This window comes from Uncinocarpus reesii, genomic scaffold, assembly GCF_000003515.1.
Source record: "Uncinocarpus reesii 1704 scaffold_4 genomic scaffold, whole genome shotgun sequence".
In the NCBI taxonomy this organism is placed as follows: domain Eukaryota; kingdom Fungi; phylum Ascomycota; class Eurotiomycetes; order Onygenales; family Onygenaceae; genus Uncinocarpus; species Uncinocarpus reesii.
Window position 1 is genome coordinate 622767 of NW_003052497.1, and position 24860 is coordinate 647626.

The following is a 24860-nucleotide window of genomic DNA, read 5'->3' on the forward strand; positions in this document are numbered from 1 at the left end:
GAGCACATCACTCGAGTAGCGTGTCGTTTTTGGGATGTGATGGATGTGGCTAGTGAGGGCGGTGAACGGGAGCTTGGAGGCACCGCCACAGAATAAGCTTTGACGGGAGTGGCAGAAATTAAACCCAAAAGGGAAATTTTTGAGGACCAAATTCTGAGCGCATCGAACATTCTTGCGACTCTGCAATTACGGAGGTGAGGTTGCCGTGCTGACGGCGCTCTTTTGACAAGATGGAGGGGGAAACTGTACAATCCACAATTCTATCTGATCCACGGATCTTGCAGCAACTTCCGGACGAGCTGGTCCAAATACTTCGCACCACTCCGGGATCAGATCCGCTTGATGAACTATCACATATATCCCTAAATCCGACTTATACGACAAAACTGTTCACTATATTCGAGCCCATCTTTGTGAGCGTTGCCGCTAAATGGCTTTATCTGGACTCGCATATTTCCTCCGTGCAGGTCATCGCCGCATTTTCAAGAATTCTACCGCTAGCGCAATATTTGCGGCCTCTCGTGCGCTTTATCTTCCAGCGGCAGGATGGAAGATTGCCCCTAATCTCCCTTTCGCGGCATTTTGCCCCCCCTTCTATGAGCGATGAAATGTCAATCACATTACTTTTATCCCTATTCCGTTTGCTGAGTTTCGACAGGGAGACGTTTTCTTTGGTTGTCTCCCCGATTCAACTAGAAGCGCTGTTTTCTCACCCTCACAAGGTTGTGAGATACTTAAGTATCCGATGTTTCTGCTTGTATATGCATGCTGCCGATGCTGCCATGCAAGAGATGCTCAAAAGGTTTTGTGGGATGGAGTCGCTTCATGGGCCCTGGGAAGGTCAGACCATCGATTTTAAATTTTTGAGCCTTTGGGAAGAGGAAAGATGGAAGGGTCTTTACGACCAGCTGAAAACCCAAAGGAAAACGAGTGATCAGTCAATATTCGATGCCTGGATTCAACGTCTGCCAGGTTCAAACAATATCGCAAACATCGGTGGTGTTCTGGTGCCAAAGACACGACAAGGTGGCCGCACGAGCCGCCATGTGCTGGTAAAGACTCCAACGGTTATGCAAAATCTTCGGAATGTTGGTCTTTCACTTCTATCTCCTGAGCCCTTACTACTCGTGGGCCAACCGGGAGTTGGGAAAACATCTCTTGTGACCGAGGCCGCAGATCTGATGGCGCAAGAATCTACTATGATTACCTTACACTTGAATGAACAAACTGACTTGAAAAGTTTGCTCGGTGTATACTCCACATCGACGAGAACCGGCGGTTTCGCCTGGCAACCTGGCGCTCTGACACGAGCTGCAAAGGAGGGAAGATGGGTGTTGATTGAAGATTTGGACCGAGCCCCTTCAGAAGTTTTAAGCGTTATCTTGCCCTTGATAAAAAATCGCGAGCTTGTCATACCAAGCAGGAAAGAACGGATACGTTGTGCGGAGGATTTTAGGGTCATTGCTACAATGAGGTCGACTATCAATGCAAAAGGAGCTGAAGTGACACCATCGGGATCCATGCTTGGAAGCAGATTATGGCGCCGCGTTCAAGTTGAAGCCTTACCTTCCGCGGAAGTTAGGCAAATAATAGAAGATGAATTTCCGCTGCTGACAACAGCACAATACGTTGATACATTTCTCAGTTTATATCATCGGATAACTGGCATATTCCGGGCTTCGGCGGTTTCTCGAAGTCTCCAAGGGCGGTATGTGGGCTTGCGTGATCTATTAAAATTTTGTTGGCGGATTGAGCGACGACTCGGCAAAATAGGAATCCTTACGGGCAGAGAGGCAATCCCTGAACGGATGGATGATGAAATATATTTGGATGCTGTTGATTGTTTCGCATCGTACATACCCAGTGAGTCTCTTAAGACGAAAGTGACGAGTGGGATTGCCGAAGAATTGCGTATATCTCCCCAGCGTATGCAATTTTGCTTGTTCGAGCGCATTCCCGCATATTCAGAAGAACAGGATGGAATCTTGATTGGTCGAGAATTGTGTCCCTCCTTGAAGATGATAACAGGCAAGAAATCGAAACAATTTGCAGGGAAAGGCTCTGCCTTTGCATCAACGAAGGCTTCGTTAAGGACGATGGAACAAGTTGCTGGGGCGCTACAGATGTCAGAGCCAGTATTGTTAGTTGGCGAGACCGGAATCGGAAAGACTGCAGTGATACAACGACTAGCAACTTTGCTAAATCAGCGCCTTACTGTCGTCAATCTTTCCCAGCAAAGTGAAACTACCGACTTACTCGGCGGATATAAACCCGTTAATATTCGTTCTATTGCTATCCCACTCGTTGACGAATTTCGCTCATTATTTGATGCTACCTTTTCTGCCAAAAAGAACCAGAAGTTTCTACTGTCCGTCGCAAAGAGTGTCACTGCAGGGAACTGGACCCGTTTACTTAACATTTTAAACGAAGCTGTGAAAATGGCATCTAATTTGTTTCAACAACCCAAGGAGACACTTGCAGAAGGCGATGCAACCGGTTCGCAGCAGCCAGCCAAAAAAAGGAAACTGGATTTCTCGAAGTATGATACTCTGAAAACAAGATGGCAGTCTTTTGCGAATGATCTCGGTGAATTCGAGATGCATGTTGCGCGCGGGGACGCCAAAGTCTCCTTCGCTTTCGTACAAGGGAAAATCGTAAAAGCCTTGAGGGACGGCGAATGGGTTCTCCTAGACGAAATTAACCTTGCTTCACCCGAAACCCTGGAAAGCATTTCAAGTTTGCTAAATCATGGCCGCGATGGAAAACCTTCAGTGCTGCTTTCTGAGGCTGGTGAAGTTGATTCCGTTCCGGGACACCCTGATTTTCGTCTTTTTGGCGCGATGAACCCAGCCACCGATGCTGGGAAGCGCGATCTCGCACCGGGCCTGAGGTCAAGGTTTACAGAGCTATATGTCCAGTCCCCTGATGGCGATTTGGACGACCTCTTGACCCTAATCAAAACGTACTTGGGCCCATTACTGCACCGAGACCAGACAGCCGCAGCAGCTCTAGCCAGCCTCTATCTTGACATCAAGAAACTAAACGCCGAGAACAAATTGACCGACGGGGCAGGCCAAAAACCACATTTTAGCATTCGAACTTTGGTGCGCACACTATTATATGTCGTTGACCAGGCACATATTTATGGCGTTCGCCGTGCCATTTACGAAGGATTCTGCATGAGTTTCTTAACCTTACTGGGAAAAGAATCTGAACGTGTTGTTGCGCCGTGCATAGATAAAAATCTTTTTGGGAAACATGGTAATTCTAGATCTATGCTTTCCCAGACTCCCAAGGAACCAGGGGATGGGTCGCGATATGTCCAGTTCAAGCATTACTGGATGCGCAGAGGCAATTTCGAACCCGAGCTACAGCAACATTATATAATTACGCCATTCATCGAAAGGAACCTGATGAATTTAGTTAGAGCTGGCTCCACAAGACGATTTCCGGTTCTCTTGCAGGGTCCTACGTCGTCCGGCAAAACGAGTATGGTCGAATACTTAGCGAAAATATCAGGAAATAAATTCGTCAGAATTAACAACCACGAACACACTGATCTTCAGGAATACTTGGGCTCATACGTTTCGGGAGAAGACGGCTCTTTGCGATATCAGGAGGGTGTCCTTGTGGAAGCCTTAAGAAATGGTTATTGGATTGTGCTTGACGAGCTTAATCTTGCCCCGACTGACGTTCTAGAGGCACTGAATCGGCTTCTTGATGACAATCGCGAACTCTTTCTACCGGAGACCCAGGAGGTTGTGCGCCCGCACCCCAACTTCATGCTGTTTGCTACCCAGAATCCAGCTGGCCTTTACGGTGGTAGAAAGATTCTTTCCCGTGCTTTCCGTAATCGATTCCTCGAACTTCATTTTGACGACATTCCGGAAGAAGAACTTGAATTTATTCTAAAGGAACGGTCGCAGATTGCGCCATCATTTTGCACGAGGATAGTATCTGTTTATCGCCAGCTGTCGATATTGCGACAATCGAGTAGGCTATTTGAACAACGAAATAGTTTTGCTACATTGCGCGACCTTTTTAGGTGGGCGTCGAGAAGTGCAGACGATCGTGAACAACTTGCTATCAATGGATTTATGCTCCTTGCTGAGCGCGTTAGGAATTCGCATGAACGTCACGCTGTTAAGAAGGTAATCGAAAAGGTTATGGGCGTTCAGATTGACGAGGAGTCTATATATAGCATCGCTAGTTTGGAAACCCGTTTCCGCCAATTGTCGGCGAACCCTCCAAGCGGAATTGTGTGGACGCGCGCAATGAGGAGACTCTTCCTTCTTGTTGCAAATGCGATCCAACACAATGAACCCGTCTTACTTGTGGGAGAAACGGGCTGCGGCAAAACGCAGCTTTGCCAAGCTATAGCAGAAGCTTGTGGAAAAGAGCTTTCGATACTCAATGCGCACGTTAATCTCGAAACTGGGGATCTCATCGGTGCACAACGTCCTCTGAGGAATCGAGGTTTGATCCGAGAGCAACTTGTTACCGATATGTCCTCAGTTCTGCAAAGTCTAAGCGCAATGCCAAATCTCATTGAACCATCGTTAGAGGATTTAAACACAGCCTTGACTTCTTTATCTCCCGTTCAACTCGAGAAGTGCGACCAAAATCTTCTGAGTCGGATACGTTGTAATTCCACCAGGATTAACGCTCTCTTTGAATGGTCCGATGGAAGCCTCGTCTCAGCTATGAAAAACGGACAACATTTCCTGCTTGATGAGTTGTCTCTTGCAGATGATTCAGTTCTGGAACGCTTAAATAGTGTACTTGAACCGCACAGATCGTTGTTACTTGCTGAAAAAGGCCCCGTGGACTCCCTCGTGGTTGCTGCCCCTGGGTTTCAGTTTCTGGCCACAATGAACCCTGGTGGTGATTACGGCAAAAGAGAATTATCAGCCGCCTTGAGAAACCGACTTACCGAAATATGGGTTCCGCAATTGTCGGAAGCAGATGATATTCTCCCTATATTAAAGGTGAAACTTCGCGAATGTTTCTACGGCGCAGCAATGCCAATGATGGAATTTGCAAAGTGGTTTAAAGAGCAGTATCAGGGCTCAATTTCAGCTTCGATCTCAGTTCGTGACCTGCTTGCTTGGGTAAACTTTGTGAATGATTGCAAAGACCTTGGACCAGTCTCGGCAATGGTACACGGCGCATGCCTAGTGTATATTGATTCGTTGGGTGCCAATCCTTCCGCAATACTCGCTGTTGCGTCTGGAGATCTTGACAAGGACCGTCGGCGATGCTTAGAGAAGCTTGGAGAACTGTTTTCGTTTGACGCTGTTTCGGTTTATTTTCGGAAAACTGAACTATTTATTGACGAAAAGCAACTGAAGATAGGGCCATTCTCGCTCGAGATCAGTTTTTGTTCTCAACCGGATCCTAGCTTTGCATTAAACGCCCCTACTACGTTGTCTAACACTCTTAGGATTGCCAGAGGACTTCAATCGAACAAGCCAATTCTCCTTGAAGGAAGCCCTGGTGTAGGAAAAACGACACTTGTTGCAGCATTAGCCGGAGTCCTGGGGAAGCCGCTAACTCGGATCAACCTTTCGGAACAAACCGACCTGACCGACTTATTCGGATCTGATGTGCCTGTTGAAGGCGCCGGGATTGGGAATTTTGCTTGGAGCGACGCACCGTTCTTACAAGCCTTACAGCAAGGCGGCTGGGTCCTCCTGGATGAAATGAACCTTGCTTCTCAGTCTGTTCTTGAGGGGTTGAACTCCTGTCTGGACCACCGCCAGCAGGTGTATGTCGCAGAGCTTGACCAGACGTTTAAGCGGCACTCGGATTTTGTCCTCTTTGCAACACAAAACCCTCATCATCAGGGTGGTGGCAGAAAGGGGCTCCCTGCATCTTTTGTTAATCGGTTTACAGTTGTTTACGCCGACTCGTTTACGAAGAGCGACTTGGAGCTTATTTGCAAAAGTCTATCCCCTAAAGTCCCCCCCGAGCAGGCGGGTCTAATGGTTGAATTTGTTTCAGCCTTGAATATTCAGCTACTCAGTGACCGCCGTTTGGGAGTGATTGGAGGCCCTTGGGAAGTGAACCTTCGGGACCTTTCTCGATGGCTAAGATTATTGGAACAATCCGATTTACGGATCCACCCGTCTCAGTTTCTCGACATACTCTTCAACCAACGCTTTCGAACATTGGAGGACAGACGCTCAGTCTCAAAGCTATATGAGAAGGTGTTTGGTCTAGCTCCTGAGCCCAAGAGCTATTTTCACAACTTAAGTGCAGATACTTATTGTATTGGGGTTGGGAGGCTTCAACGTGATATGTTATTGCAACGTACTTACGGTGAACATATGGCCATTATACCGAGAGACCTTCCTATCCTCGAGTCGCTTATGCTATGCGTGGAGAATCGGTGGCCTAGTGTCCTCGTTGGTCCCTCTGGCTGCGGTAAATCCGCAATCCTGCAAAAGCTTGCAGCGCTTAACGGCGCCAAACTCGTTGAGCTGGCATTGAATGCTGATACTGATGCCATGGATCTTATCGGTGGCTTTGAACAACGGGATGATCATCGTCAATTATCCATTTTTCTCGACGAACTAGCAAACCTCCTTCAATATAATATACTTCAGGCATATTCTAGGAGCGAGTCTAGTGGGCTCACGCCTGAGCTATTGATGCTCTACAAGCTTATCAGCGGTAGTTCCTTCCGAACCGAACAGGTTGCTAGTTCGCTATATAGCATCTCCAATAGCCACCAGGACTCACGGTTTAAGCAGCTTTACGACCGATGTAAGCAGCTCGTATCCGAAAATAACAGCGATCATATCGGGTTCGAATGGACAGAAGGCCTTTTAATTCATGCGATACAACGGGGTGATTGGGTTGTGCTAGACAACGCAAACCTTTGCAATGCGACAGTTCTTGATAGGCTGAACTCTCTCATGGAACCGGATGGATATCTCATCATCAATGAACAGCGAACAGGTGACGGGACAATTCAAGTTGTAAAACCGCACCCACAATTTCGATTGTTCCTCACGATGGATCCCAGATACGGCGAACTTTCTCGCGCAATGCGAAATAGATCCGTTGAAATCTTCTTCCTGCAACAAGATGAGTTGACTCCAGCCGAGCCCCACTTGGTCAACTATTCCTGTGACTCTGCCGTATATCGCCTTAGGAATTGCCATAAGTTGGGTAGCGATGTGAATGATACTGTTTTCAAAACCGCATTGGACCATCTGTCACCAGCAGATATCATGTCAGTCAATAATTCGCCGAGAGCCTTCATGCAATTATGGACTGGTCAGGGGACAGATTCCATGGAAGCCATTCCTTCTGCGCTTGCTCGTTATCATTCTCTAATCGCCAATAATTCTTTGATTGGTTGGCCGGAAAACATTCTCCTGAAGGGGTTGGGGGATGGTAACCAATTTCTTAAACACCAACAGGTTATCGAGGTATGCCTTCGTCCTGATATGTTATATCCTAAGCTAATGGCATCGCAATAGCCTCTTCACCCCTTGATAAACGAACCACGTCGATTTCACTCACCTCTAAGCCCCGAAGACTACTCTCTACTTTTGCGACTTGCTAAACTCCAGGAAATCCAACTAGATACTGCTCGTTTATACCAAGAGTTATGTCGCGTGAAGAACTTCGCGCATAGCAAGAAGTCATCTGAAATGAACCGCCTAGAGCGCTCGATGACCACTAGCGCAATAGCTTCTCATAGAAAGGATTCTACGTCACTTCTTGCGGTCTTCTTAAACGACTCTTGCCAAGCACTTGCGAATCTGATCCGAGATACGAAAGTGACCCTTTTAGACGACGATATTGTTGGGGCTGCAACTTCGATTCTTGAGTTTTGCTATGACATTTTTCGGCTTGGTTCGCAAACAAATTTCGAGGACGCGGTATTCTTGACCTATATAAAAATTGGACAGTCTATTTCCGACGAATATGAATCCGCCTCACGATACATAATTGAGTACTGGTCTCAATTGTTGAGCTCATTCCAAGCAAACTGGCGTCTTAATACAGGGCAAAGCATGCAAAGAATATGGGAGGAGTGGAGACCAGCAACAGCATCAGATCCTGGTCATCTGCAGAAGATGATAGAGCTAGAACATCTTTGCTCACGCTTTGATGAAGTCGTTCGGCTGACAAAAACCGGGTTTGCTGAGCTCAGCCAGCTAAGTGATTCCCTTACACAGGCACAAACTTCTTTATTGCTTGGTGCTGACGGTAGTCAATTGGTGAAAGTATGTTAACTTCTTCGGAACTTTGCGGTCTTCTAGCTGACCACAAGCCTGTAGGATCTTTCACATGCCATAAATGAGCTGACTGACCGAAATCTCAACGTTGGCACTCGAGGGAGTCCCTACTTTTCCAGTGAATATGAAGCACTTTGTCAATATATTGACTTAGCCGGCTGGTCTACGTTAAGGACTAAAGATCCTATCCACGGAACTCTCCGATTACTCGCGGGCCGACCCTCGAAGTCGGATGATATCTCGCCATTTGGAAACGCGGTCCCAAGGCTCCTCTCGGATATTTCACGCTTTTCCGGATTTCAAACCCTCAATGACGCCCTTGCATTGAAGGGTACCGTATCCCTTTCACTTATCCGAAAACTGAAACGTATCGGAGATGTATCCCTCGGTCAAATGGAGTTTCTTCAGTCCGAGTTGGGAATCCTTGCCAAAGCCTTGAGCTCAAGCACCGTCCAAATCGCGCAGGATCAATTCACTTTGCTCAGAAGCCACTTAAAGGAATTGGTTAAGGAATATTTGATTTGTCACCGCGCCAATTTCAAAGATGAATCCTTTCAAGCGGCAATCGGCGCCCTTGACAATTTCGCCAAAATGAAGGCTACGAGCAATATGGAAATCAACACAATTGAACTACAGATTTACGGACAAGCGGCTTGTAAACAGGCGATGCGTTCCGAGCCAAACTCAATACTTCATCTTTTCATAGATTCAGTTATGGAAGATGAGGGATTGAACCCTTACCTGACATACGGAAAAGCATTGATAAGGGTGGCAATAGCATTGCTTAGGAGTTTCATTCCCGATCGGCCTTTTGATCCGTCATTAGCGGTTGCCGTCGAATGTGAACGATATCAGCAGCGGATCCAGGAGAAAAGGCAGAAGATCAAAGGCATGAAAGCCTTTGAAACTAGATTTTCCGGGCAAAGCACGAGCCTAAGGATCCGGGCCGCGGAAGACGAGATACGGCGACTGGGACAGGAGCCACCCCAGCCCCCGGTTTCTCGGCCCAAGCCATCTCAACTGAGTGCTTTACAAGGAGAATTCATGAACATTATAACTTCTATTCTCAGCAAACATCCAGATGATATTTTCGCTTCCTGCCAAGAATCTATCGAGCCTGCAAACCCTCATTTGATCCAGTTGAATATCCGACAATTATGCGCGCGACTCACCAGAAACTATCGCGCATACGACGATATCACCATACTAGCTGTCCGCTTTCTTCAATTGCTTGATTTGGGGATAAGCCTTTCTCGATATAGCCAGGTGTCGATGACTGATCAACAAAAGCTCATCCGGGATATTAGTCGAGTCACCCCATTGTTAGGAAATTCGCGTATCACACATTCCGGGCTTCAAGCAATCGGATCTTACCATAATACGCAGTACAATACACAGACAGATTTGTTTTGTTTGTCACTAATCGGTGCTTCGCAAAACACGGATCCTGAAACCCTCGAGGATTCTAATTATCGAGATCTCCTACGAACCCTTTTGCAAAAGCTCTACATGCAATGGAAAGAATTGTTGAATAAAAACCAAGAAAAAGAAGCTGAACAGTCTGCTTTGTTTCGTTATCGAGGATCGCTTGAAGCTCAAGATGAGATGGAAGCGGAAGAAATGCTCCACATGTTCCCTACGTTTGATGCGGAAGCTGAAAATTGCAGACAATCGCAACCCACATTTGATAACAAAGGCGTGGCGTCAAAGCTATCCAACCTCTTCAAGAGTCTTTTCAGCCAGGAAACTAAAGAAATGAAACTTAGGGAACTTCTTATGGATGCTACCGAGCTGATAGCGTCTCTTCTGCCCGAAGCCATACCGGCGCCTTTCGCGGAACCACAATATCAGCTTCCCGCAGTCTTGCTATCACTCCAGACGGAAAGCCATGCATCGCCTATTGGATCTTACAACTTCTATATGGACCCTAATTTATCAGAAGCTAAGAAACTTGCCGATCTGGTTGGAAAGATCCGGTGGCGATTCTTCAAAATCCAAGACTCCTGGCCTGAGCATGCAACTCTGGCAGATGTCATTACGTGCTGCTCTGAGATTTACCAATTCAAGCACCAGGAACCTGTTGCTAAATTTCTGACCAAGGCTGAAAAGCTGCATGGATATGTCCACGAATGGCAAACAGTTGCAAGTAGAGAATATTCTGCAGCTGACCTATATGACGAGCTTACCGCTTTGCTGATAAGCTGGAGGCGCCTTGAATTATCAACCTGGGCTCGCTTGTTGGATATTGAATCCGAAAAATGTGAACAGGACGCCAACGCTTGGTGGTTCGTCGCCTATGAAGTGATCGTTGCGACGCCCTTACAGTTATTGCGGGAGGGTCAAGATTTGGGTAACCATATTCGCGACCTTATATCGACACTAGAGCAATTCCTCTGTGCAACTCCAATTGGACAATACTCCTCTAGGTTACAGCTTCTGGAAAGATTCAACTCGCTTTTACGACTTTATGTTGTCGATTTCCCTTCCTTGAGTCAGCTTATTTCCAGCCTGGCGAATTTGCTCGACCACTACAGACCATTTGTGCCAATTTTTGAAGTGCAGCTGATGAATGGCCGCAAAACTCTTGAAAATGACCTGAAACAAGAGGTTCTCCTTGCAAGCTGGAAAGATACCAATATCACCGCGCTTCGAGAGAGCGCACGACGCTCTCATAGCAAATTGTTCAAAGTAGTGCGAAAATACCGTGCGCTTTTGGCCCAACTCTCGGATGGTATCATCGCAAGCGGAACTCCTGCAATCGCCTACGAGTCGCAACCTGGTGTGAAGGTTGCCCTTAATAAGCCGAAAGTGGCCTTCTCAGCCGCTCTAAACATCTGTCGAGAATGCACCTCTATCTGGAACTCAAGGCCAACTCGGTTCAAAGATCCCGACTCGACTGTAGAAAACATGCGCAACATGTACCAAAAGTCTCTTTCCAACTTTAGCATTTCACTAGAGTTGGATTCATATATGCGCGACGTTGTTGAAAGTATTGCAGATTTTAAGGCTAAAACTCCTAGCGTGTTCACTGAGGAAAACAGAGATGAGGTACAACATCTCAAAGTTCAGAAACGGAGATTCTATGCAGATAAATTACGAGAGCTTCGTCATATGGGAGTTCGTTCCAATCTCGGGACTGATATATTGGAAAGGCAGACGTCGACCCCGGCTATACTAGCAGCCACTCCAAATCTCCCGATTCTCGAAGGATTCAGTCAAGTGGAGAGCTCGAACACTTATTTCCATAGATTTCTGGATTTGGTACCGAAGGCACGACAGGCGGCTCGAGATTACTCAGAAGACTTGAGCAATGTTGAAGCCGGAAGGAGCGCCGGCTTCGTCGAAGGCCTCCTATCTCGAACACTAGCCCAAAGAGCAGCCTTGCATCCAGCATTCGATGCGCTTGAGTCGCTCACGAATATCGTCCAAGATATGGATAGCGTATGGCACTTGGGCAAACAGGGTCTAAATGTTAATATCACAGTGGCCAGTGATCGCAAGGCTCTTCAAGGAGCTCTGAGATGGCTTTCGGTGCTTCTCGAAACTTGTGTTACGATTTTGAGCATTCACGCACAATACGCGGAGATTGACTCGTCGCACGTACTTAAAGAGTTGACTTCGAAGAAGAGTGAACTAGAACGCTCACAAATTGAGCTGCAAAGCCTATTAAATCTTCCAGAAGGGTTGTCCTCGAGTATCCACGACGACCAAATCTCACGGGCTCAGAAGCTTTTGACAGAAGTTCGAAACGATGTGGTACGCTTGAGCAAAGATCACCCTAACATGGCCTTCGCTTTGGACCAAATCCTTCCTTGGACAGAAGTTAGTTTATCAGAACGTACGGTGGTGGAGGACCAGAATTCTGCCGTTCCCATTGAAGCCTTTGATAGTTCAATTCTATCAGCCATTGACAAGGTGTTTGTAGTGCTTCAAAGACTTCACAGCTGTCTACAAGCCTGTCCTCCTTCTACCGAAAACCAGGGCTGGTTGATGAAATGCGACAGTACCCTTTCAAAAGCGCTCGAAGAACTTCATATGGCCGAGATTACAGATACTATCTCGTCTATATTACATACCGTAAAACTGGTTCGAGTCGAAAGGCCTAGTGATTTGAACACAGCGGCAGCCCTTGTAGGCTCTGTTCTGCCAATAGTGCATCAGTACCGATTTATCTGTATGGACATGGTTCACCAATACGCAAATTTACACCGTGAAGTCTGTAAAATGGGTTATGTTCTCTCTAGCTCATTTATACGCGTGGCTTCTGAAGGATTTTGTAGCCCTCAAGAGGCTTCTAATGAACAAGGTCCGAGCGGGAAGTTGGAAAGCGGGACAGGCCTTGGTGAGGGCGAAGGCGCTGAGGACATTAGTAAAGATGTGCAAGATGATGAGGATCTTTCTGACCTAGCGCAGCAGAAATCAGAGCAGAGAGGCGAAAACGACGAAATCGAAGCGGCAGATGATGCAGTTAACATGGATCATGAGGAGCTCGAAGCAGATACGGAGGATTTTGAGCAGAAAGAGAAGACCGATGAAGACGAGGACGGTTCAGAAATGGAAGATAACGACGACGTGGATGAGGAAGTTGGGAGTGTTAATGGATGGGACACAGAAGCAGTGGATGAGAAACTCTGGGATGGCGAAAATGACCCCAACCATAAAGATACTGAAAACGAAAAAGGCAAAGGGTCATCCGACACAAACGAGCAAGCAGCAGCCCCTGAGACGAAAGATGGTGATGCAGCGGAAACGGAAGATCAGGACGCTTCAAGTGACAACGAAGGTTCTGAGGCGCCCGACAATGAAGCAGAGGCCATTGGCCGTGAGGATATGGATGTGACTGAATCAAACATGAAAGAAGAAGAAGTTTTGGACTTGCCAGATAATATGGAACTTGATGAACAAGAGAAGGAGGGCGCTTCAGATCTGGACGATGGTCTCGATGATGATTTTCCAGATGATGATATGGCCATGCAAGAACCTGAAGTGGACGACAATACGTCAGACTCCCCGGACCAGGCTCAGGAAGATGAAATCATGGATGACTCCCCAGAGGAACAACAAACTCTCCGCGAAGATGAGCAGGGAGAGGACACAACTGATGCCCTTGGAGAAGATGATGAGAAAGACGTAAAGGCAGCAGAAAGGGCAGACAAGGATCCAGGGCAGACAGAAGTAGCTCCCAGTGAGGCGGTTTCAGCAGGTCTCGATAATGAACAAAACGATGACAAGGGACAATCCGGAGAGGCCGTCACCGAGCAAGCGTCTAAAGATCAAACGGAAGCTAATCAGAACGAAGCCAGCAATGCAGACGGTGGTGAAGAAGGTGAAGGCTCTGGCAATCAGGCCGGTGGTCGAGCGGAGGACGCTGTTGAAGATCCTCAGCTTCAAGCCTTCAAGAAGTTGGGTGATATTTTAGAACAATGGCATCGATCTCAAAAGAAAATCAAAGAAGCATCCCAGGACCAAAATGCTGAAAATCAGGATCGCGACATCAACATGAAGGAAGTGGATTTTGAACATCTAGCCGATGAAGAGGATGTTCCGGATGCACAAGCACTTGGTCAGGCAAGTGAAGAGCAGGTGAGAAACGTCGACCAAAGTAAAGCGATCGAATCAAATGAGAATCCCGATGATGAAGACATTCTCCTGGATGCCGGTGACGTTGATACTGTGGATCAGACCCCAGCTTTGGAAGATCTCATGCAACTCGACAACATAACTGCTCAGGCACACCAGCAAGACCAGAAAGGAGCGCTGCCACTTGCTACAATTAATACTCGCGACGAGCCCGCTTTAAATGAGCAAAACGGGGAACTTGAGGTAGAAGAAAATATAGATGACATGGATCGCCATCTTTCGGCAATTCACCTGACATCTGAACTCCCTCCTCTTACTCCTCCGGATGAAGCACGAAGGCTCTGGTCCCACTATGAGTCAATTACTCATGATCTTTCACTATCTCTGACAGAGCAATTGCGATTGATACTTGCTCCAACAATGGCCACGAAGTTAAGGGGGGATTTCAGAACCGGAAAACGCCTCAATATTAAACGCATTATTCCGTACATCGCGTCGCAGTATAAACGCGATAAAATCTGGATGCGTCGCTCCGTGCCCTCAAAAAGAAATTACCAAATCATGCTGGCTGTTGATGACAGTAAGTCTATGCTTGAAAGCGCCAGCGGTCAGCTTGCTTTCGAGACCCTTGCGCTTGTATCAAGAAGCCTTAGCATGCTTGAAGCTGGTGACCTTTGCATTGTTAGTTTCGGAAATGAGGACCACGTTCGAGTAGCGCACGAGTTTGGCAAGCCGTTCTCTTCTGAGGCAGGCACACAGGTGTTCCAGCAATTTAGTTTTAAGCAAACCGGCACAAACATGAAGAGACTCGTGGAGGAATCGATGGCGCTGTTCCGCGACGCTAGAGCAAAGCGGTCATCGAGTAGTGGCGGAGATCTCTGGCAGCTTCAGCTGATTATTTCGGATGGTATCTGCGAAGACCATGACGATATTCGGCGGCTACTTAGACAAGCACAAGAAGAGCGGATTATGATTGTGTTTATCATTGTCGATGCAGTCAACGAGGAAAGCGGTTCGATAATGAACCTCACCCAAGCTACCTTTGAAGCAGACGAGTCTGGCGCTGGGGGAGGCAAGTGGAGAATGAAGCGATATCTTGAAGGATTCCCATTTCCGTATTATCTGATTGTGAGGAATGTTCAAGAGCTACCTTCGATTTTGTCTTTGGCGTTGAAACAGTGGTTTGCTGAGGTGGTCGACGTGTCAATGTAGGTTGGCGAATAATTTGGTTTCATGTACGATACTATTTCTATGATCTTGTGTCATGGCGTTTTATAGGATACCTAAAAAGGCGTATGCTATGTTTATGAGCTTTTAGTAATAGAGGGAATTCCAATAAACATCTAAGAGAAGCTACTGAACGGACGTATCATTGTGAGTATAATATAGAAGGATTGGAATCGGGTTGTTTGCGTTGAATCAGATAAGATCATCCAGATTAGATAAGATAAGATAACAAATTCTCGTTAGCATAGATAAGATAAGATCATCAACCTTGTGAAGTTCCGCTACCGATATATTACTCCGTATGGCCCGTTTTACGGAGTAACGTAAGAAAATGGGATTGAAAGCGCAAAAGAGCTAGCAAGACCCTTGAATGCAATTGTCCTGTCAGGTCAGTAATTTTGCAGGGAATGGCGATGCTAAAAGTGAAAGCTACGGCACGAATATTCCATGTAAATCCACTTCGGACAAACCACTTTATACTAAACAGTCCAAGTTATATCTTGCATGACGCCGTAATAGTATTGGTATCGTTCTTAACTATAGTCCATTTTCAAAACGAAAGTCACACTGACTACCACCCATATTTCGAGCCCGCCTCTTGTCGATTCCTCTTTCCAGCAACGAAACTATCTTCGAATGCGTCACGCTGGTTGCTTGCAGCGTTTACCAGCTGCTGCAAGCTATGTTTGCCAGGGGCAATTGAGCGGACAGGGTTACGTTGCTGGGCGACGAGTTCTTCTTCAGTCATCGAGGCTAGATAAGCCGAATTAGATTTATACTCCTCGTCAGTATTGAAAGTAAGGATCTTAGCGTCGGCTGCAGCTGCGCGACCTTTTCGTCCCATGAGCTGACGGATTTCTGACTGAGAGAGATTCAAGTCATTAGCTATGTTTGCGAGTGAGTTGGCTTGCTCGGGGGGAGCAGTCGAGCCTAGCTGCTGTGTCTCTAGTGCATTCGTGGATGGGGTGAGTGTGGCTTCGGCGGTAGGTGCATATATTAGTGGCTCGTATTGCGCCTGTTGCGAGAGAGTCTCCGTCGCCTGAGGAGCGGATTCGCTACTCGAAAGCCCGAATAAGTTCACTTTGGGCTTCGGTTTTGGCGGCTCTAGTATCCTAGCCTCCTTTTGTGACGCGTCACCATCTAGTTCAACGTTTGTTAGCTTTTGCGGAGGCGCTTTTGGTTTTTTCTTCGCGTTTCGCGCAACTGATAGCGGCTTAAACATCATGGGATTGCCCTTCTTCTCCACCACTGGTTCAACTTTCTTCGTTGGCAAATCGCCATCCGGATAATCCTCATTATCGTTATCTTCAGAAATGTCGGGTTCCCTTGCAAACCCTGGAGTAGCGCTTGTTTTGAGGCTGAAAACCTTTCGTGGCGCCGCAGCAGTGGACGGCTTCCTGCCATCCTTATCCGGAAGCGAGCGTTTCGGCGCTGGAAGCATCGCATTAAACCCGGCGAAAGAACCACCGCCACCTATCCTGGCCCGCTTTCGCGCCGGGCCCTCTGATGGCGCAGAATCCTCGACTTCATCGTTAATCGGTTTCGAGTCTGTCAGGTTCACGAGAATTTTGCGTGGGTTGCTTCGATCAACCAGTGGTTGGAATGGCTTTGAGGTCGTCGTCGAAGGGGTCGCAACAGTCGGCTTGTGAGATTCTGAGTCTGAAGCTTCAGAGTCCGAATAACTGACGAGCGCCATGGCGGATATGCCGACTAATAATCAGTGTTGGTCCCAGCAATGCAGCTCGGACTTATGAAGCGATGGCAAACTGGGTGGCTTTACGGAGTACGGGCTGCAGAACGAACAATCAGGTGACCGGTCATCTGACAGCGCAGACCAAGTGGCTGAGTAAGAGCCTAAGGTGATTTGCCCAATCATAAGACATAAATTCAGCTTTATCAGGAACACTAACTAACTAGCCATGTGATCTGTTAACTAATGTGGATGCTTTCTCAACGTCACAAAATGGAAGTTGCAGGTTGCTGTCAGTCCTTAACAACCCAGAAATCACAGCACCTTCACTTCTAGCCTTCTACTGAGATCCACCACAATGCTAGGAAATCCTGAGGATTTTCTCCTTTGGGTTCAAAATGCACTCGCTAGACGGTGAAAAGCTGGATGGACCTGGACCCAACGGTGGAAACCAGAACGCAGCGCACCTCCACGATGATTACAGTGCAGCCCGCGGGAGTAGGATCCGGCTAAAATCCGAATCTTCTCGAAAGCACAAAGATAGTGATGAGAGGCACTCAAGGCATCGGACCCGCCGCGACCGGCACCGTCGTCATCGCAGCAAACGCCACAAGGCTTCCCGCTCTGAAGAAGAAACCGCAGACCCGCCGCTGTCCCCCAATACTGCGTTCAGAGAATCTCTTTTCGATGCGATGGCAGATGATGAAGGTGCGGCATATTGGGAAGGTGTGTTTAGCCAGCCGATCCATACCTACCCACGGCCCGAAAAGGCCGATGGGCGTGGGAAGCTTGAAAGAATGTCTGATGAGGAGTACGCTGCATATGTTCGAGCGCGAATGTGGGAAAAGACCCACCAGGCTGTCTTTGAGGAAAGAGAGCGCCGTCGGCGCGCTCGGGAAGCAGAGAAAGAATCGGGGAAGCGCAGCCGAGAACAAAGGAGGCCAGAAACGGATCGTGAGGCATTTGAGAAATTGGTGGATGAGAGTTTGCGACGTGGAAGAGAGAGACGAGACAAGAAGAAGAAAACTAATATGTGGGTTGATATATGGGGACGATACATGGAAAGCTGGAAAGAGTTGGACTCCATGGCACAGGAGGCTGCGCTTTTGAAGAACGCCGAACCTACGATCGCTGGTCCCTCCCCGCATCTTCGAAACCTTATCGTCTGGCCAGTTGAGTCTGGAAAGCGGAGAGATATTACTCCCCAGGCTGTAGAATATTTTCTCCGCAATGCACCGTTCAATAGCACCTCCAGCCAGGGCGCCGGATCTGCAAACCCACCGTATCCCGACCTGCTTACAGCCCTGAAAACCGAACGCGTGAGGTGGCATCCTGATAAAATTAAACATAGATACGGAGTCCTGGGTATGGAGGAACAGCTTACCAAAAGTGCGACCGAGGTTTTCCAGATCGTGGATAAGTTGTGGGTGGAAGAGCGTTCAAGAAGCGAACGCACCTAGCACGTCATTTTGGTTTATTGCGACCATTGATACCCCTGTGTTGATAATTCAGTATTTTAATCTTCCTCATAATCAAAGGGCCGTTTTGAACCGGCAACTGGGACCTTTCGGCAAAAATTAGTTCCATGAGAATTCGAATGCACTCGTGAACAGGCACTTATATTGCTTCAAGAGGCTTAAGTCGCACTGCATCGCGACGAAATCAAGTTTTATCCAATACGAACAACAGACTGACCGAGGAACGACAAGTCTAGCAATCGCATTAAATTCTTGCTCCGCATAATGGGTTATATCCTGAAAAGTGACAACTAGATCACGGCTCCCAAAATTATTCGTTTCATCGGGCGTAACCACGCCGGAATCAGTAGTAAATGGGCTATGTCTTTGTCAGTTGAACTAAAATTCAAGATTTCAAACGTTTTCTTTTCATTCATCGCTCATCTAAAATCTTGTCACTCTACTAACATTGCTCACAAAAACCGGGGAAAGAGGAGATACAAAAGGGACGATGGCCTAACCAAAGGGTCTAGGAACGCTCAAAAGTTGAGATGGAATATAAACCAAAAGGAGGCACATATAGCAGAGACTGCCAATTGGGTCTCGTGCTCAAAACCTTGAGCCGTGTCGGCTGGTTCTGTATGCCGTCCAACCAACATAGGCACCCGCAATCAGAGCCAAGAACATCAAAAGTTTGAACAAGGTCCAAAACCAGCTTCCTCCTGACTCTTGCCCGCCAGTTCCGAATGTACTCTTTGATTTGGCCTTCTTTCCGTCACTGGAGGGAGCAGCTTGAGGTTGCGAATACATAGAATAAGTGTTAATCTCTATGATATCGTGGTTATCGCTTAGCTCTCCGGTTTCCGCCGTAAAACCTAGGTAAGCAATAGAAGGTATTTTAATAGATACCTCGTTGCTTGGAGTAATTTTGAAACAGGGGGTCCAGGTGTGATCGGACTTATATTGGAGATCCAGCGAAATATATTTGTCCTGAAAGTAAGTAAGACGAGCTTTTGTGGGAATTGAAGCCCCTCGAAGCCCACGTGCCTAATAAAAAGTTGCTGTCAACAGGCGAATCCCCGAGATACTGCCTCCCGTAAACTTACCGAGCAGGAACCGATGTCATTAGCTCTGCCATCATACGCCGCATCATAGGCCGTCTGGCCATCCCCCATCATGGCCATGACCTGGGGAAAGGAAACGCCTGTTCGCCCATTCTTATAGGTATCGAAAAAGATTCCCAGGCCCTCGAACTTGTCAGCCGATCCAAAGACTGGACCGGAAGTTGCGCGCTGCTTGGTAAGCCAGAGCGCAAAGCCGTCTCCGTGAAGGCTACCATCGCCATGAATCTTGAATTCGAATTCAATCTGTACAAGGCGGGCAAGAGTCAACTTTTGGGCTGAAAACGCTAACTTAATCACGGGAGTAGCCAAGCAAAGTCCCAGCGTACCTGCCAATTTGTCGCAGTTAAAGGCACTCGCGACCAAAGCCAGCCTCGTTGAGATGGGCGATCAGCTGTAAGACGGACATATCTACTCGCATCAGTAAGTAAGGGTCCTCGGGTAGGAATTCGAAATCCCGAAGTTGAGTGCAGAGGACAACTCACTGGTCGGTGCGAATGATCGCATCTCCTCCAAAGTCAAACCAGCGATGATGAATATCCGAGTCTAGGTAAGGCTGTACGAGTGGCACACGTTAGACGCTCAGGGTTCCATAGGCACGGAGAATTGTTCTAGATCTAAGGCCGAGCGCACCGGTTGTATGCTAAATGCTTTCATCTAACAAGAGGAAAAGTCAGCAAGCAATTGGTTCAAGAGGATTACAGCCACATACCGGCACCCTCCTATCAGCGCCATTGTCGGCAGTATGCTCATCGCTCGCAACGACCACACTGATCCCCAGTGCCCATAAGAACAGGGTCGCAAACAACCGCGAAAGCATTATGTGGCGTCGAAGCATGTGAAGAGGAGAAGAAAAGAATATTAAGAGCGTAGAAATAAGTTGCGTTGACCACAAAGGAAATCGAATGAATGCGCTTGAGGGTATCGTGTTAACAAGTCATCAGCGTATCAACCGCTGCCCTCTGTCGTAAAACGGTGGCTAACAATGAAGATCAAGGAGCGGATGCGAAGGAAACAAAGAATACAGAGAGCTACAGACTACAGATTCGAGTCTAGGTAGCTCTCTTCCCTTCTTATAAAGTAGAGAACAATAGTAATGGCAATGAGCACAGCGAAGTCAACGACATACCAAGTTGTCCCCCTCACTGAAGGTTGCCCTTTTGGGACAATCCCTCAAGGTGTCCAATTCGAAAGCTGGTGGTTGCTTAGTCATCCAGCTCTCCCAGCTATGTTTGCACTGTTTGCTTGGTTTGCGGGATTATGTAAGGCTTATCGCAGAAATGTTGATCCGCTGCCGCCAGAGCTCTCCGTCCCAGCCAATCATGTCGAGGCTCCCGGTGACATCGCAAGCTCAGCGGGAAATCTTCAGCCTGCCTTCTATTATCCACCATCCTTACGTCGTCACACTCGATTGTTTAACCACAGAGCTCTTGGGTTGCCAGGCTGCAAACTAAATTCTTCAGATTCTATCAACCGTATTATAATCTGCCGGCCGTACACCTCCGCCGCCGACAATGGCCATCTCCAACCCTTTCGCCTCGGACTCGTCATCCGGCCAGTCCACGACTTCCTCCGAGATGAAAACCGCCATTATGCAACAACTCCAAGCTGAATCGGCAATGACCAACGCACGCACACTCATGGAGGCAAGCCATCAAACCCCCTTCCCCAAGCAAAACTTCCGCAGCATAAACTAGCTTTCCATCTCTCATTGGAACACCTTATCACTAACAAATCCCCCGATATTCAGAAAATCAACGGCAACTGCTTCGAAAAATGCATCCCCTCACCACCCGGCTCCACATTCTCGTCAAAGGACCAGACCTGTCTCACAGCCTGCATGGAGAAGTACATCTCACTCTGGAACGCTACGAGTAGAGCGTATGTTGCGCGCCTGGGTCGAGAGCGGGAGAAGGGCGGATTCGCGGGGAGCGATATGATGGTCGGCGGAATTGACAACCAGGGCAGCCTCTAAACATGCTACCAGAGATTCTGGGGAGCTTGGAGTCCGATTCCGATTTGTGACAACGGTGAAAGTAGTGTGGGGCAGACGGTAAATCTGAGCTTTCATGGAGGCACAATGGGACGCGCTGCATTTCCCACGGCTTCTTGCCCCTTCTCATTTTTGCTGTGCAAGTGTTTTATTTGCACCGGATGCAGATAGATATGTATACTATTCCTACAAAATCCATGGGTCTTTAGGATAGACTGGTTAGTAAGTGCAAGGGGATAAACAAATCAAATTATACCCAACTGATACTACTCTGTACTAGTATTGGGAATATCATATTGCCGCTCTGGCCAGTTAAGTTGTGTAAAATTTGCAGCTTTTAGTTTATTTCCCGGCATTACCTAAAACCGCCATTAAACTGGCTGCTTGGAAATGAGACAGCCAGAAAGGAAAGAATGGGAACATATCCAAAAAAAAAACTCGTAAAAAAAGACATCAGTAAAATCAGGGATACATAGAATACTTTATCGTTTTCACCAAAGAGATAAACCGAATAGAATGCTAAAAAAAAAAAAAAGAAAAAGATGCAGTATTCCAACATTCCCGATGCAATATAGTCAAGAGGATAAATATAGATGTTTTCAGAACCGGAAAAGCAGACTCGCGGCGAAGAGAACACTTGCCAGCTGATAGCAATTTAGTATATAAGAAGATGGATGTCACACCTTTGTTATAACCCCGAAGCATCTGGCTAATACAATGCTCAAGACGCATATCTTGAGGTTCCCAAGACAAAGAGGGTAATGTCCGTCTTGCCTTGCTGGCGCTTTGGTGTGAGGGAGGCATCGAAAGTAAACATTCCAACAGAACGAGGCAATACACCAAGAGTGAAGAGATAACCCCAGGACATTATATATAGGCTTCACGGTTCTGCCAGGGCAGCGAATGAAAAATTCGTCAGCCATTCCCGGAGCGAGCAAATCACCCGGATAAAAGGAAAGTCAAACAAAAGCTCCCAAGTCACAGTCCAGCTGAAAGACATAAGAGAGCCAATAAATATACCAAAAATATGTTTTCCGATATAATTGTTGAGGATAGAGCATCCGAGCCTAGATTTGGTATGATATGCGTTATGGTTAAAACCCTCGGAAATCCGTTGTAGAGTCAAAGACGTTGATCAAAACTCCTGGAAAAGGTGGCCAAACCTGTAAAGCGGATTAGAAACGTATGTTACTTAATGGGAGGCTTGTCTTACTCATCGTTGGCTGGCAAGCCGTATTGCTCTGTCTCCTCGGGATAGGTATCGAATTGGCTGGCATCGCCTTGTCCAGCTTTGACCGGAGGAATATACGGAGCGTCAATATCCTTCCTTGCCAATCGATCCCAGGTAACTTCGGAGAACCACGCATGATTTTTGACATCCTCAGGCCCACCACGCAAATTTCCCAGCCGTTTCGTAAGATCAGGTGTGATTAGTTGTGATAAAAGATCCCTAGCATCGGGAACTAGAAAAGGAGGATATTTAACTCGGCCATGGACAATGTTCTCATATATTTTCATGGGGGACCCGCTGTCCCAGAAGGGAGTGAAACCGCAAAGCATTTCAAATATGAGGATCCCAAGCGACCACCTGCACTTGGTGAGTAGATTAAACAAAACGGTGGATTCGGTTGTACATACCAGTCCACTGACTTATTGTACCCCTTCGACGAAACCACTTCCGGTGCAAGATAGTCTGGTGTGCCACAGAGCGTCCATGTTATATCTCGGACTTCTTTAGCGAAACCAAAGTCTGTGATTTTGAGGTGACCATGTCTATCGAGGAGTAGATTCTCAGGCTTCAAATCTCTGTAGACGATATTCTGGGAATGTAGATATTCGAGCGCAAGTGTAACTTCGGCGGCGTAGAACTTCGCAACTGGATTTGGAAACCGCTACTTTCCGGTCAGCCCCGGCAATTGCAGCGTCGCAAAGTTGAGACGAAAGCAAGGCCCAACCAAGGCAAAAGACGAAAATAGACTCACCTGCGACTTGCGCAGTAAACTAAAGAGCTCCCCGCCCTCTACGAAATCCATGACCATATAGAGATTCTTGGCATCCTGAAAGGTGCCCCAAAGGGTAATTAGAAACGGATGCTTCACCCTTTCCAACATTCTTCGCTCGTCATTAGTATGCTCAACCTGCTTCATCTTCACCACCTGCTGCTTCTTCAAGACCTTTATAGCATAATACCGTTGGTTATGCACTGACTGAACCAAATGTACTCGACCGAAACTGCCCGTCCCCAGTGTGCGGCGCAACGTGAAGTCGTTGAGCGAGTATTTTCCCTTCAATTGCCTCTGGGCCGTGCGAATCGGCTGCTGAGACACAAAGTGGCCATCGTGAGGAACCCCATCTTCGTGTTGCGGCGGGTTTATGATGTTCTTAATACTTGCGACATTTTGGTGGTGTTGCGGCGAGAGTGGCTGCGGGGAAGCCCCCGGGAGCGGCGACGAGGGATGCTGAAGGTGTTGTGAGTTCATCTGGGGACGCAAGGTGCTCTCTCCCGTAGCACCCGCACGGACGTCTGGGGTTGCAAAAGGGGCAGGATCCGGTTGTGTAGCGTTGGACGTCCCGGCGTCAATGGGTCGCTTGGGCGGGGCAGCAGCAGGAGGGCAGGTGGAAGTCGTGAGGGGAGTCGAAGGCCGGACGCGCTGGGGCGAACTGACTTGAGAGCTCGCGGAGGGGTCTGATGCCGAATCAGTGCCAGAGGAGGCTGTTGATTGCAAGTCTTTTGATCCTCTGGATTCCTTCGTCCGCCGCTTCTTGAGTAGGCCCCCAAAAGTCGGCATGGAACAACCCGGGGCGGGAGACTTGCACTGCGGCAGCAAAAGGCGTCGGAGAAAGAGAAGCAAGGGGGAGAATTGGCCTGGCGTCCAGAGTTCGGGGCGCGAGCGGGTGCTCCAAAGTACTCTTGGACGTCACTGTACTTTCAAAGGGCAATGAGTTGAACTTCAAGGCTGAACCCCAGCAAGGATCTAGAACAAAGTGGCGATAGTCCAGGATGCCCGTCAGCGACAAACAGAATCAATTGTGCACTCGAACACTGTGTATTGAGAATCAGTCAAGCACAGCAGCCGGAATACGTCACTGGAGAGCCGTGACATGAAGTTGGACGGGTGGAGGAGCGCAGAGGTGGAGTGGTTGAGAGCTTGACCGGGCGGGTTGGGTTGAACCGGGGATTCGCGCAGCCGAAAGAGAGGCTGGTTCCAAGCAATTCGTTCAACCGCCAAAGAAACTCGAACAACAAAGAATCATCATGCACTCTATCTGATTGGCAGTGTCCATCACTCTCTTCGACGCCGGATTGCCTGGTGCTCGCTGGGGAGGATGTGGTGGTGAAAGGACGGCTTACAACCGGCTTCAAATGCCGCCAACGATGCGTAATATTCACAAATACCCGGGAATAATGGGCGAGAAGCGAAATTAGATCCCACGAACTCCGGGTCCGATCAGGCCCCAATTGAATATACTGATGATGTTGAGTATGGCCGTCTTGACCATGGAGACTGAAGCCCATGATGGCATTCCTAATTTTGC

The 24860-nt window shown here is 47.8% G+C and overlaps 5 protein-coding genes across 5 annotated transcripts; 2 read left to right on the forward strand and 3 right to left on the reverse strand.

The window, feature by feature from the left end:
* Window positions 1–230: 230 nt before the first annotated feature.
* UREG_06324 (uncharacterized protein) lies at window positions 231–15047 on the forward strand (the record flags this gene model as incomplete). Its single annotated transcript, XM_002583311.1, has 3 exons — window positions 231–7439; window positions 7491–8243; window positions 8298–15047. 3 exons carry the CDS (start codon window positions 231–233, stop codon window positions 15045–15047), a joined length of 14712 nt encoding a protein of 4903 aa, XP_002583357.1.
* Window positions 15048–15633: 586 nt separating this feature from the next.
* UREG_06325 (uncharacterized protein) lies at window positions 15634–16758 on the reverse strand (the record flags this gene model as incomplete). The annotated part of the gene is made up of 1 exon (XM_002583312.1): window positions 15634–16758. One exon carries the CDS (start codon window positions 16756–16758, stop codon window positions 15634–15636), a length of 1125 nt encoding a protein of 374 aa, XP_002583358.1.
* Window positions 16759–17150: 392 nt separating this feature from the next.
* UREG_06326 (uncharacterized protein) lies at window positions 17151–18212 on the forward strand (the record flags this gene model as incomplete). The annotated part of the gene is made up of 1 exon (XM_002583313.1): window positions 17151–18212. One exon carries the CDS (start codon window positions 17151–17153, stop codon window positions 18210–18212), a length of 1062 nt encoding a protein of 353 aa, XP_002583359.1.
* A 606-nt stretch (window positions 18213–18818) lies between these two features.
* On the reverse strand, window positions 18819–20150 carry UREG_06327 (uncharacterized protein; the record flags this gene model as incomplete). Its single annotated transcript, XM_002583314.1, has 5 exons — window positions 18819–19256; window positions 19316–19621; window positions 19660–19741; window positions 19816–19886; window positions 20043–20150. The coding sequence occupies 5 exons, from the start codon at window positions 20148–20150 to the stop codon at window positions 18819–18821; spliced, it is 1005 nt and encodes a 334-aa protein (XP_002583360.1).
* A 2308-nt stretch (window positions 20151–22458) lies between these two features.
* Window positions 22459–24112, reverse strand: UREG_06328 (cAMP-dependent protein kinase type 2; the record flags this gene model as incomplete). Its single annotated transcript, XM_002583315.1, has 4 exons — window positions 22459–22486; window positions 22537–22911; window positions 22962–23215; window positions 23306–24112. 4 exons carry the CDS (start codon window positions 24110–24112, stop codon window positions 22459–22461), a joined length of 1464 nt encoding a protein of 487 aa, XP_002583361.1.
* Between the last annotated feature and the right edge of the window lie 748 nt (window positions 24113–24860).